The sequence below is a fragment of the Camelus dromedarius genome, chromosome 15, assembly GCF_036321535.1.
Source record: "Camelus dromedarius isolate mCamDro1 chromosome 15, mCamDro1.pat, whole genome shotgun sequence".
NCBI lineage: Eukaryota > Metazoa > Chordata > Mammalia > Artiodactyla > Camelidae > Camelus > Camelus dromedarius.
The window spans coordinates 10,656,651-10,670,440 of record NC_087450.1 but is presented as its reverse complement, the minus strand read 5'-3'; the positions used below and the strand labels follow the sequence as shown (position 1 = coordinate 10,670,440).

General features: G+C 43.5%; 1 protein-coding gene across 7 annotated transcripts in view; it reads left to right on the top strand.

Annotated features, from left to right (window-relative positions):
• The first annotated feature begins 4,627 nt into the window (after positions 1-4,627).
• The window catches only part of LOC135323049 (uncharacterized), a 36,016-nt gene continuing 26,853 nt past the window's right edge, over positions 4,628-13,790 (top strand). For 4 of the 7 annotated variants that reach the window (XR_010384156.1, XR_010384153.1, XR_010384155.1 and 1 more), the window contains exons 1-5: positions 4,628-4,875; positions 10,910-11,039; positions 11,619-11,739; positions 12,163-12,296; positions 13,497-13,635. Coding sequence is in view for 2 of the 7 variants with exons in the window: in XM_064494387.1 (XP_064350457.1) it covers positions 12,260-12,296; positions 13,497-13,635 (176 nt within the window). In the remaining 5 variants the exon portion in view is untranslated. Of the gene's footprint in view, positions 4,876-10,909; positions 11,040-11,534; positions 11,740-12,162; positions 12,297-13,496; positions 13,636-13,790 lie in introns of those variants that run through there. The other 3 variants (XM_064494387.1, XM_064494388.1, XR_010384154.1) reach the window with 2 other exon arrangements.

Below are 13,790 nucleotides of genomic sequence, written 5' to 3'. Positions count from 1 at the left end.
TCAATTATTGTGAAACAAATGTTGAGCTGTCCAGCTGTAATTGTGGATTTGTCTCTTCTGTTCTGTTTTTGCTTCCTGTATTTTGAAGTTCACTACTAACAGACATTTAAGGTTGTCCTGTCCTCTTGGTCCGTTGAGTCCTTTGTTAGTGTGGAATGTCTCTCTCCATCCTCAGTGTTTTTTGAGCTGATATTAGTGTAGTTATCCCAGCTTTCTTTTGAGTAGTGTTTTTGTGGGATGTCTTTTTTCCTTCCTTGTACTTTTAACCTGTCTCTCTGTTGAATCTGTGTCTGTATGTGTGTAGACAGCATGGAGTGTTTGGTCTTGTTTTTGTTGTTGTTGCTGCTGTTTGATCCAGTCTGCCCATCTCTGCCTTTTATTTGGAGATTTTTTTTTAAAAAAGACCATTTTATATAATACAATTATGATTTGTTTGGATTTCAAGCTGCCCTTAGTGTGACTAGTTTTCTGTTTGTCCTGTGTGTTCTTTGTGTCCTTTCCCCTCTTACCTTGCCCTCTTTTGAGTTAAGTTGTTGTTACTGTTTAAATGAACCCCTTTTATCTCCACTCCTGGCTTATGAGCTCTGCCTCTGTTGTTTTACAACGGTTGCTCTAGACTTTGCACATTGTTAACCGATTATAGCCGATGTTTAGATAATACACCATTTTACATAAAGTGTATGGTCCTTGAAACAATAAACTTCCATTTCTCCCTCCATATTTAGTCCGCCTTTACTTCTTCATATGTTATGATCCCCCACAATACATTATTGTTAGTGTGCTTTAAATCATCATTATCTTTTAAAAATATTAAAAGTGAGAAAAAATCTTTATATTTACTCTAGTATCGATACTGTCCAGCTCACCAATTCCTTTAAATTCACACGTCCGTCTAGGTGGTGTCATTGTCTTTTCACTTGATGAACTTTCTTTTAACATGTCTCACAGTGCAGCCCTGCTGGCAGTGAATCCTCTAAGCTTGTGTTTGTCTGGTATTACATCACCTTCACTTGTACTTGGAATGGAGTTCTAGGATGCTAGCCTTCCCCTCCTGTGTTAAGGACGCCCCTCCATTGTCTCCTGTCATACGTCGTTTCTGAAAAGCAGTTTGCTCTCATTCTGTCAGTCTGTGTTCTTTTTAGTGTCTTTTTTTTCTCTGACTTTTAAATTCATTTCTTTATCACTAATTTTGATGTGATGTACCTTCATGTGGTTTTTCTTTATATTTATTCTGTTTAGGATTTGTTAAGTTTTCTTGAATCTGTGGGATTATGGTTTTTATCATCTTGCAAAAATTTAGCCATTACTTAAACATTATTTCTCCTATCCTCTCCCTCTCTCCTATTTTTGACCCCAATGACATGTGTGTTATTCAACTGAATATTGTCCCACCAGTCGCTGATACTTTGTTAATTTATGTTTCAGTCTTTCTTGGTCTCTCTGTGCTTCATATTGGACAGTTTTTATTGTTGTTTCTTAAAATTTCCTGATCTTCTGCAATGTCTATTCTGCTATTAACCTGTGTATTTTTAATTTCTAATCTTGTACTTTCCTTTGCTGGAAGTGCAGCTGGATTTGTTTACTTTGTATCTACCATTTCTCTGCTTCCTTTTGCTTTACCTTCTTACTACATGGAATATATTTATAATAACTTCATAATAGCTTTGTTGAGACCTAATCATACAGGTATATAATTTACTCACTTAAAGTGTATAAGTCAATGTCTTTTAGTAACAGAGTTGTTCAACCACACGCACAATTTAAATTTTAGATTATTTTCATCACCCCTCAGAGAAACTCTGTCCCCATTAGCAGTCACTCCCCATTCTGTCCTCCTCTCCAGCCCAGGCAACCACTAATCTTCTTTCTGTCTCTACAGATTTGATTCCTTAGGACACCTCATATAAATGGAATCATATGTGCTCTTTTGTGACTGCTTTTTTTCCTCCACTTAGCATAGTGGTTTCAAGGTTCATCCACACTGTAGCATGCTCAGTACTTCATCCCTTTTTATTGGTGAATAATACTCCACTGTATGGATATACTACATTTTACTCATTTCATCAGTTGGTGGACATTTGGATTGTTTCTCCTTTTTGGCTGTTATGAATGATGCTGCTGTGAACACTTGTGTACAGGCCTTTGTGTGGACATAACTTTTCATTTCTCTTGGGTATGTACCTAGGAGTGGAGTTGCTGGGTCGTACGATAACCCTGTGTTTAACCTTTTAAGGAGTCGCCAAACTTTTCCCTAAGAAGCTATACCAGTATAATATTGTTTAATGCTCTTGTCTGCTAATTCCATTATCTCTTGTCTGAGTCTGTTTCTGTTGATTGCTTTTTCTGCTGGTTATGGGTCATAATTTCATAATTTCTTCTTCCTTTGCATGCCTGATGATTTTTGCTTGGATATCAGACATACATTGTTGGGTGCTAGATTTTGTTGTACTCCTTAAAATAGTGCTGGACTTTGTTCTGGCATGTGGTTAAGTTACTGGGACTTAGTTGTATCATTTTGTAGCTAGTTTTTAGGCTTTGTTAGGGTGGGTCCAGGACAGCTGTTAGTTTAGAGATGATTTAGCTCCATTATTAAGGTGGTGATCTTCTGAGGATTGTGTCTGCTGCCGTGTGTGTTAGGAATCATTTCCACTCTTGCTGGTGGAGCCATGAACTTGTCCTGGCCCTGTGTGAGCTCTGGGCTTCTTAAACCAAGTGTTCTCTGGTGCTTGTCTCCCCAGCTTTATTTTTTTAAATATATTTTTATTGAAGTACATAGTCAGTTTACAGTGTTGTGCCAATTTTTGGTGTACAGCACAATGCTTCAGTCATATAGGAACATACATGTATTTGTTTTCATATTTTTTCGCCATAAGTTACTACAAGATACTGAAGAAAGTTCTCTGCTGTATAGTATAAACTTGTTGCTTTCCCGAAATTTAGATAGTCTCCTCTTAACATGGATCAGAATTCAACCTGACTCTAGGGGACCTCTGTGCTGCCCCCTCCTCCCAGGGGCACTGCACTGCCAAATCTAGCTGTCTTGGCCTCCGTGAATGTTGATCTCTGCCCTTCAACTCTGTGACTGCTGTCCTCTGAGTTTCCACTTCTCTGTGCTGTGGCTTGGAAACTGCCTCCTGGCACTAAGTTCAGGCTGTTACCAGGTGTGCCTCTCTTGTTTCACTGTTCTCAGGAATTCAGTTCTATGCTCAGTGGTAGAGCACGTGCTTATTAGCATGCATGAGGTCCTGGGTTCAATCCCCAGTACCTCCATTAAAGTAAAATAGATAAACCTAATTACCTCCCCCTCCCAAAAAACAAAAAAACAAAAAAGATCTTTTTTTTCAGTTTTATTAGGTAGAATTGTGACAATATATTGCATGTAAATACATATATACAATATACTGCACATATTTTGTTAGTTTATGTATATGTGCTGATTGTTGTCTCTAAGAACAGATTAGAGCTTTAGCTTTTTAAACTTACATAGTTATCAAAGGAATAAAGCCAACCACAAAATGAGAATCAATAAAATGCAGTAATCTGATCATAAAGGACAGTCAAATATGCTTACACATACTCAAGAAGTCAGTCATTAAAGTTATAAATAATAAGTAGTTCATTTGTGTCTCCCCCCCCTTTTTTATTTTTTAGATTTCACATATAAGTGATATATGGCATTTTTCTTTCTCTTTCTGGCCCACTTCAGTTAGAATGATGATCTCCAGGTTCATCCATGTTGCTTCAAATGGCATTATTTTATTCTTTTTTATGGTTGAGTAGTATTCCATCGTGTGTGTGTATGTATGTATTTATATATGTGTATGTGTGTGTGTATATATATATGTATATAGTCTCACAACTTCTTTATCCAGTCATCTGTTGATGGACATTTGGGTTGTTTCCACATCTTGGCTATTGTAAATAGTGCTGCTGTGAACACTGGGGTACATATGTGTTTTTGAATTTTACTTTTCTCTGGGTATTTGCCCATGAGTGGAATTGCTGGATCACATGGAACCTCCATAGTGGCTGCACCAGTCTACACACCCACCAACAGTGTAGAGGTTTTCCTTTTTTCTACACCCTCTCCAGCATCTATCATTTGTAGACATTATAAAGATGGCCATTCTGGCTGGTGTGAGGTGATATCTCGTTGTAGTTTTGATCTACATTTCTCTGACCATTAGTGATGTTGAGCTAATTCATGTACCTATTGGTCATTTGTATGTGTTCTTTGGTGAATTGCTTGTTTAGGTCTTGTGCCTATTTTTAGATTGAGTCGCTATTTTTTTGATATTAAGAGGTCTGTGAGCTGTTTCTATATTTTGGAAATTAGTCCCTTTTTGGTCGCATCATTTGCAAGTATTTTCTCCCATTCTGTAGGTTGTCTTTTCATTTTGTTGATGGTATCCTTATCTGTGCAAAAAAGTTTTTAAGTTTAATTAGATCCCATTTATTTATTTTTGCTTTTATTTCAGTTACTCCAGGAGCTGGTTTAAAAATACATTGCCAGGATTTATGTGTGAGAGTATACTGCCTATGCCCGTGAATGCGTGTGCCAGAATAAAGGATCTGAAGCCTGGCCCCGCTCCCCAGGTGCGAGCCCCGCCCGTCTGCAGATGTCTCGTGCTGGCCTTCCCATCTGTGTGCCGTGGGTGGTGCCTCCCGGGCGCCCAGTGCGCAGGCGTCATCCATAAAGCTCGGTCGTGCAAGGCGCTCCAGCGGGTCAGAGCTGCGGCAGCGGCGAGGATCCCTCGGCTGGCTGGCTGATGTGCGGTCAGGCCATGTCCCTGGGCATCTGCTGAACTGGAGCGCCCAAGAATGTCTACACTGAAGAACGTGCGAGCCGCCGGCCCAAAGCTGCACTAGGACCCGGTGGGGGACGCGGGAGCCATTGGGGTTTTGGAGGGGGGGGCGAGGGCTGCGCGGCGAAAAGGACAGCTGGGGCGCCGCTAGGGCGGCTGGTGGCCGGGGGGGGGGGACCCGTGGCAGCCTTGCGCGGGGCCCTGGCTCACGAGGCTCCCAGGGGTGCGGGAGCGAGCACCAAGCGGGGCTTCACAAAGAGGTGACTTTCTCCGCTGGTCCCCACCAGCTGGGGGACCCGAGGAAACCCGGGATGGGGCGCTGGCTGCCGAGGGAGGGGCTGCGCAGCCTGCTCAGGCTAGGTACCGTGAGGGGATGGGGGCTGCAGCAAACTGCACCCTCTCTCCCCGCCCAGCAGGGACCGGTAGACAATCACTCTTGGGAATGGATGGAAGGCGCCGGGAGCCTGGGCTGCGCGAAAGGGGCGCGGGGCGCAGCGGGGAGGCTGGAGGAGCCACTCATGCCTTGTGCGACGTCCGCGGCGACCAGGGGGGCTGACAGACTGCCCCGGGAATGTGGCCATGGGCTCTCCAAGTGGAAGGGGAGCACGGAGGCTTTTTAGGGGCAGTTCCTGAGCGAGGCTCAGGATTCTGTAAGGAGCCTCCCCTGGCAGCAGCGGTTGTTGCTGTTCTGGGCTGGTTGGCTAAGGGTAGCTGAAAGTTGTAATTATTACAGTCTTCCCAGTGAGCGGTGGGGGCGGCAGGCATGGTGGGCCCCTGCTGGGTCAGGTGGGTGCCTGGTTCCTGGCACCCCCATCCCGTTGAACGTGCTGCATGGAGAGACGTGGAGTGGGGTGCACGTGATCCGGTGGGGGCCAGGGAAAGAGTCGAGGGTGGAGAGGGGTGGCAGGGCACAGAGCCCCGGGCCGGTGGGTTTGCAGAGGGAGAGGGGCTAGAACCAGCCCCAGGGGGCGACCTGTGTCGGAAACTTAAGAGCGGCTCCCTAGGTGCTCTCTCTCCTCCGGAAAGTGTTCTGGCCACCTGTGTGTTGCTTCCCCCATGAATGGCTACTTGGCAGGTCTCCAGATTCAGGACTTACCTGGCTCCTATGGAGTAAAAATAAAGTGATCATCAGGGATTCTTTTCTGTGATTAATGCTGCCAGTGCAGGCTGTGGGTGGTTTTGGAGCCGGAAATGTAAAGCGCACCTGCTTTTTCTGTCATCAGAGGAGGACTTCAAACAAGGCTTTCCCGAGGGGCCTCAGCCCCGGGGTTCTTGGGGCTTTGCTCACAGTAACTGTGCCTCCTGGTGGACAGTGTATCTGATTGGAACTCACAGGCCTGGTAATCTGTGACTTCAAGAAGACTCTTAGTTGCAGATGTGAAGTAATTGTATTAGTTATTAAAAAATCCCCCGGCGTCTCAGCAGGGCCTGAAGGAGCCCAAGAGCCCCGTCCAAAAAGGAGTCTTTCACTCCCTCAAAGCTAACACCACAGAATCCTTTCCCCTTTCCCACACCTTGGAAGGAACAGCATTCGGGTTTGAGGTTAATGTACATTAAATCACCATTTTCATTTTACTTCCTGTATGTTCTTTGCAGAAAGTAATAGGTAACCAAAGCAAAAAGATGGTGAAATAAGAAAAAATGGTCATTTGGGGCAGGTCAAGTTTTTGCTCTGGTGTTTAAAAAAATGTCATTAATCAGGAATTTCCAGTAGTCAAATTGGTGCAGGCAGCTGGGTGACTCAACAGATGTGACTCTGATAGTAATTCTAGACTGTGTGACTTTCTCATGGCTTGGAAGGGAACGACTTAGAATATTTTTCACCCCACATCTGGCAACATGACCAGCAGGCTGTGGGGAGTACTCTGCCCAGGCACATCTGGGCTGGGAGGTCTGTGGACCCACTGAACAGGAACAGCATGAAACACTCACATCCTGGAGCATACTGCCCCTTTCCCCCACCACCTCGGTCCGTCCCAGGTCAGGAGTTCCACAAGTGGGAGCCTGCCTTTATTCTCCCGGAGCTCCTGTCAAGGGAGGCTGCTTTGTGTCTATGAGCCCCTCCTGCCCCCTTGTGGCCTCCCCTCACTAATTTCCTCTGCTCTTGGTTAAGAAGCCCATAAGTGTTGAATAAATTATCCCAGTGATCAGGGTTAGCTTTAAGATCACAGTGAATTCTTTATCAGATCATACAAAGCGATGACATAATTGGAGGTTTCTCACCACAAAGATACTTTCTGAAATATGACGTCTAAGTCAACTTTCAATGCTGTTAATCATTTTCTCCCTTTCCTTCCAAAGAGCTTTGCACTTACAGTATAGCTGCCCTAAGTGGTGCTGCTGGAGACAGAAATAAACACGGGTTTATTTAGCAATGTTTTTGTGAGCTTTGGGTTTCCTGAGTTGTAAATGAATTAATAACAAAGTGTATTTTTATGCAGTTCAGATTACTTTGCATGATTTCTTCCCGGCGATGTAAATGTCTTCCTATGGCAATCTGTTGCTTCTCTTATTTTTGTCTACTTCATTTTCGAAGTTGGTGGAAATTTCACATGAAATATTAAAAGGAAAAAAGAACTTTGCCAAATTTGAGTCACACAGGATTCTGAACACCCAGAATCCAACCAGTTCTGAAACTAAATTCTCATATTTTAAATTTTGTTAGAGGATTTGTTTTCTGTGGTTTTGACAGAGTGTCTCTCATCCTGTGCCTGCATGATGAAATTGAAGAAATGCTGTAATCCTTTTCTATTTGAGGAAAAGCTTCACGGTTTCTTGGTTACTCAAGGAGTTGAATGATATACACGTTGATCATAGATTTTTAAAGGGAAATTAATCAAACGTGTTATTTATTGACCCTTGGAATGGATATGCCATAGTCATTCACTGGACACAATAAAAGTAACTGATTCATCATTTTGGCCAGATGGAAGTCATATTTCAACCCTTGCTACACGTCGGTTATAAAAGAATTACGGGGGCCACCAAATACGAAGTTAGCAGGCAAAGTATTCTCTGGTTAAGAATCATTCTGATCAACCACAGGTTTACATATAAGTCATTTTTATTCAATAACTATCTTTCCAGCTGATCGCCAACTTTTCAAGTAGGTGCTGTTGTCTTTGGTCACAAAGCCTGTTCTGGGTGATTTCATGTTTATTCACGACAAACGCTCTGGTTTCTGGGAGCTAAGCTGTGGGCCTCGGGGTGGATGGTGGGGGTGCAGGGCTGCAGACTCCTCTTTATCTCCTGCACCTGCTGTTAGAAGGGCTGTTGCGTTTACTGCATGTGCCCCTTCCAGGGCTTAACACCAGCTGCAAACAACAGGTTTGAGTCGGTGTTGCTTTCCCGGGAAAGGCAGTGGGAGTCCACGTGCAAAGCCAGCTCTTTTTTCTGTGTGGTCTGTGCGCTGGCCTCACCTGTGATAAGAGAGTCGGTCAGGCAGTCCCTCGAGGGGTCCCTCACTCTCAGCCTATTTCTGGCTGTTCCCACACTTCCCACGAGGGGCTTCAGTTAGGTGACTCTCAGGGAACACGTCTCCAGACTCGGTGCTGATGGTTTCCCCTGCTTGGGTGGACTGTGTATGTTCTTGAAGGCTCTGTCTTTCTTGGAGAGTCTCCAAGGAGTTGAGCTCACCAGTCTGATTAGGACAACTTCTGTGGCCTGTGCCATCTGGCCTCCCAGGACAGCTGCACAGTGATTTCTCTGGAGAGCCAGCCTGGCCCACTTATAGGATCTGGCTGTGGTGGGCCCACTCTCTGCTTGGAGGTGGGCTCTTAGTGGGCTCAGGAAGTCAGGACCCCATCCCTCTCTCAGGAGTAAGTTTCCCAGTGAGGAACATGGCATTTCTTTGGAGCCAAGAATGGTACCTGCCTTTGAGGGAAGTTTAGGAAGTAAATCTGAAGGATGTGGGGCCATTCCTGCACAGCCTCTGAGAGTGAGGCATGGTGGCCAGCCTGGAAAGGAAACTGGTACCCAGGGCAGCAGGGGTTCTGTGGCTCTTAAAAGCAACCTGACAGCACCTGTGAGTCTTCAATTCATCCACTTGCTTGTTTCTCTAGTGATACTTTATTAAGAGTCATGGCAGGCACGTAGAGTAAAAACAAAACAAAACAAAAACAAAAACAGGGATATGCTTTCTGATTTACTCCAAATACCTCTTTTGATGAGGGCTAGCATTTTGTTGATGTTTTGGGGGCTGCCGTATTTCCTGGATTAGGCTGAGAGAGAGGTGAGTTTTTCCCTTTTACTCATCTGACTTGCTGAGCTCCAGCAAGTAGGTCATACCTGTTACCATGTTCGAGGTATTAGCAGAGGTGGATGCTGGCAGTGGTTACAGGTCTCTGTACTGCACAGTAAGTGGGTTTAGCTGAATCAGACCCTCCTGTCCCCATGTGACTTGTGAGTTGCCCTGTTGCAGTTTCCAAAGAACTAAACTTAGTATGAGATGGGTTGAGAATCTGTCCTATAGCTTATCAATGATAAACTAAATAACCAGTGGTCATCAACTGTCTTGTGTATAAAAGACACATTTGATGGATTAATATTTTAATGGCAGAAACAGAACTTTTGTCTTTGTTAGGCCAGATTTAGGCAAAGCTTAGCATTTCTGTTGTTGGTGATACTGACTCTCCAACTGCTGCTCTTAGTCGCTCTTACTGTCTCTCAGCTGTTTATCATAATTAGAAGACAGCCATAAACTTATCCTGTGTAGCATGTTAGCTGATAATCCCTTGAGACTTGTTATTCTTTGGGATATTTGCATTTTAATGCTAGTCCAAGAAATAATCAAATTGATGACTCCCTGGTGCTGGAATGATTTTGGAGAGTTGGATGGGAGAAGTGGGCACACACCCTTCTACTTCCTTATGAGGCTGGTTCTACTAAGTGGATGCTCTCAGATTGTCTAACAAAAATGTCATGTTGACGCTTTGCTCTCATAACCTCACACACTGGTTTTTTCTATTTTTTTATTAAAGTATGGTCAGTTACAATGTGTCAGTTTCTGGTGTACAGCATAATGTCCCAGTCATGCTTATATATACATATTCTTTTCATTTTCATATTCTTTTCCATTAAAGGTTACTACAAGATTATTGAATATAGTTTCCTGTGCTATACAGAAAAATTTGTTTTTTATTCTATTTTTAACATTTGCAAATCTCAAACTCCCAAATTTACTAAAGTTGTCAAAATTCACTGCTGTAGCTCAACTTGCTCATCGTGAGGATGAGTCCAGTGATCCACTGAGGTTTTCTCTGAAACTCTTGACTCTTTGAGTGGATGGTGCTCAGTGGGAAACACCTGGACTGTGCTAGTGCATCCAACCCTCCGCATGTGCACCCGCTGCGGGCAGCCTGCCATTTTCTTGCGATTTTAATTGGTATGGCATAAACATCTGAATTCCGTAGACTGTTAACAAGGCATCCGAATTTTCTTTCAACAGGATAGCTAGATGGCCCTAAGCAGTGAATTAAAAAAAAAAAAAAAAAACCTTCAAACTCCGTAATTGGAGGATATTGAAAACTCTTCATACCAGCAGGCTGGAGTCAGGGAGAGGACTGGGAAGCCCTGCCTGACTGTGGCCTGGCAGGGGGTCCTGTCACGTAGTCTGCACGGGTAACACTGGCCGTGGAGAAGTTTTGGAGGGGGAAACCAAAAAGCTTTAGATCTTTTGCTGAATTTTTTTAATGTGCTTCTAAAGCAAGTAAAAACCATCTGTAAAAAGGTGAGAATAATACTGAATGGCCTCTACTATTATGCAGACCTTTGCTGTCTTTTCAAGGTCCTTTGCAGCTCACTTAGGACTAATGCCTTTTTGGAGAAGAGATCTGTGAGATGTGTTTTGGATGGAACTTTGCAGTGCTGGCCGCTTGATAGTTGAAATATCTTTTTAAGATCACTAGTTTAAGGCTTAAAATCCTGTTTATGATTTAAGGGGCCTAGTTTACATTTAAAATGATACCCTAGGGTATATTTTAAACTTTTATGGTGGAGTATGTTTCCAGATCTTGACAAAGGTCTCAAACAGAGAAAGAGCTTTTCCTAGCAGATGAGTGAGCTGGAGGGAGCAAAGCTGACACTTAATCCCTGTTTTACTCCAGACCAGAATAGGCGGACAGCAGAACAGTGTGGTCCTGCAGAAGCTGAAGCCTGACACTCCTTACACCATCACCCTGTCCTCCCTGTATCCTGATGTGGAAGGAGCTTGGATGACGGGAAGAGGCGAGACCAGTAAGTGAATCTGGACTCCTGTGGCTTTTTAAGTAAACCATCATGGGGATGGAATCACATCTTCCACTGGAAACACTGGGGTGACACAGAATTTTGCTAACCTTTTAAGATGCATGCTAATTAATACTTTTTTTTTTATTTTTGGTCTCTGTTGGGGATGGAGGGTAATTAGGTTTTATTTATTTTTTAATGGAGGTACTGGGGATTGAACCCAGGACCTTGTGCACACTAAGCATACACTCTACCCATGAGCTATACCCTCCCCCAAAGATCTAAATTGTTTTTAATATCCTTACTGGAGTTATCTGTCTCTGGTCTTGGAGAAAGGTGTTTATTACCTTCTAGGATAACACAGACAAACAAACTATGCTCTGAGGCCACAGTACCTTGTGGAGGGATGAGACATGTACCCGATAATCACAGACCTTTTTTCCTTTATTCAGTACTTCAACAGGTATTTGTGGGGTGCCTACTAAAGGGATCCTGTGTTCTAGGGTTCCCTGGACTCATCAGTAAACCTGGGCTTCGTGTGTGCTGGGTTATTAGAGTCACACGTGATGTGCTTTCTGTGCATTTCAGAACCTTTGAATACTGCGAGGAACCTCAGTGTATGACCCTTCCACCAGCACTTTGCACGTTCGCTGGGAGCACACAGAGTGAAATCCTCACCAGTTCAAGCTCTTTTATGCACCCACAGCAGGTGGTCTGTAGGAACTGGTCACTATTTCCTGTAGGGAAAAGTATGTTAGTTTCAGCTGTAGATTGCAAAGTGGAGATCAAGAGTTAATTAGCGTACCGTAGTGCTGAAGGAGTGCATGTTCCTTCTATAGAACTTCGACGGAGGGTAGTCGGTTGGGGCCTCAGAGCCTGGGTGATGGGGACTTTTAGGGGACTAGGGCTGGGGGATCAAATCATTCCAGGGGCTTTTCAAGAAGGAGCTGGCTGTGTGCAGAGAGGCCTTCATCAACTCGTAGAACAGTTCGTATGGGGGCACATCCTTAGGTCCCAATACTACGGAACCTGCTTCTTGGTCTTAAGTTAATATTTTGAGTGATTGTTCAAAGTATTATTTCTTGTACAAGGTTTTCAAATCAAGTACTTTACATTTTATTAAAATTTTTAGGTGCCAATCCCTGTGAACACCAATGATGCCGTTCATAGGAATCTGCAGCCGGATGCCCCAGACACCGTAACAGTGGTTCCCCTTTATCCTGAGGGTGATGGAGGGTATACACCAGACACTGGAAGGACATGGAAGTAAGAAGGCAGACAAATTTAGCGTTTTCATGATGCATTTTGCTTTTTAGTATAGCGTAAAGTTTAACATATAAAGAAAATTTGGGAAATTCATAATGATGGAATAAAGATGTAACAGTTTCCCAACCCCCACCAATTGTTAATATTTTAGTGTATGAAATAAGAATGACATTCTTCTGAAATGATAACTTTAGGATTTATAAATGTGTATACAGTTACCAGTATTCTCTGTCACTGACAAAAGTTCATGAGCTTTGCTTTGTGCTCGATAAATTTGTATGAAGCAGCGTTTTGTCACTGGCTTTGAGTGGCAGTTGTTGAAATCTGTTGGTCACGTTACTTGATAGCACATTTCTCTGCTGATGAAGTGCTTTTTGGCATTGAAAATCTCTGCTTTCATTTGCTATTAACATCTTGGGAAACCAGTTTATAGTGGTTTTTACAATTCTTTGTAGTATTGTTTAAAGGCTTTGGTGCGTACCTCTAAATATTTTATTTGGCTTAAAAATATATGTGCTGATGGCTAAAAGAAAGCAAGTGTGGATGACTTCTTTTGGCAAAAGATTAGTGATCTAGAAAAATGATGTTATTGGCAAAGTGGAGTTTGGGGATAATATATGGATTTAATTTGCATGTTTTTCTAAGTCCCTATTGGGGCAGTTAATTGAGAACTGAGTTATCTTTGATTTCTCCCTATGTTTGCCTTTTCTTTGACTCACAGAAGACATTCAGTGTCTGTTTGTTGAATGAGAAGAAATGAATGATTGAAACCAGCTAACCTAGCTGCCACAGTTAGATGGGTGTCCTCGGTGTTGTCAGTTCTCATTTAGAGGTGGAGATGGTAGAATCCTCTTGTCTCTCTCACCATGACCTGTGCTGGAAAACTGAAGCTTCTTTTCCAATTTCTCGGTCTTGCCCCTTGTCCCTTGTCCTTTTATGGCCAACCCAGTACTACTACTTTTACTCCCTTGTTTTTATTGGCAACAACTTAGCTTCCATAGAGACCAAGGCCCTAGTTGGCTAAGTTTGGCTAAATGTGGATTTGGAGAGTTTTCATCTGCTTTCGAATGCAGATAATTCAAAGTCTAAGGAGGTCAGTATTTTATCCTGCTACAGAGTGGAAGTTCGGGAGAAGTGATAACAAAAGCTTGACATGTATAAATAGACGTAAGAAATACATGTTGGCTTTTCTTTCCTCAGTGGTGAGAAGACTGGCCAGAGATGTCCAAGTGTACAGTCCGACCCCAAACAGCTGGGACGATCTCGACCCCGCCCCTGGCCGTTGCCGCAGCACCGTGTGGTGTGCGCTCCCCTGGCTGGCACGAGGCCCCCGGAACCTGTGAGTACTGTTGTAACCTTAGAGCTGCCAGAAGAATTTGGTAGATTTTATGGTGCCTCCTGCTGTGGTTGCTGGTGCAGGACAGTAGGTCAGTTGGTGTGGCCCTGGGTCACAGGCACACTTATTTCCTGATGAACTTAGTCTCATATTTGTGT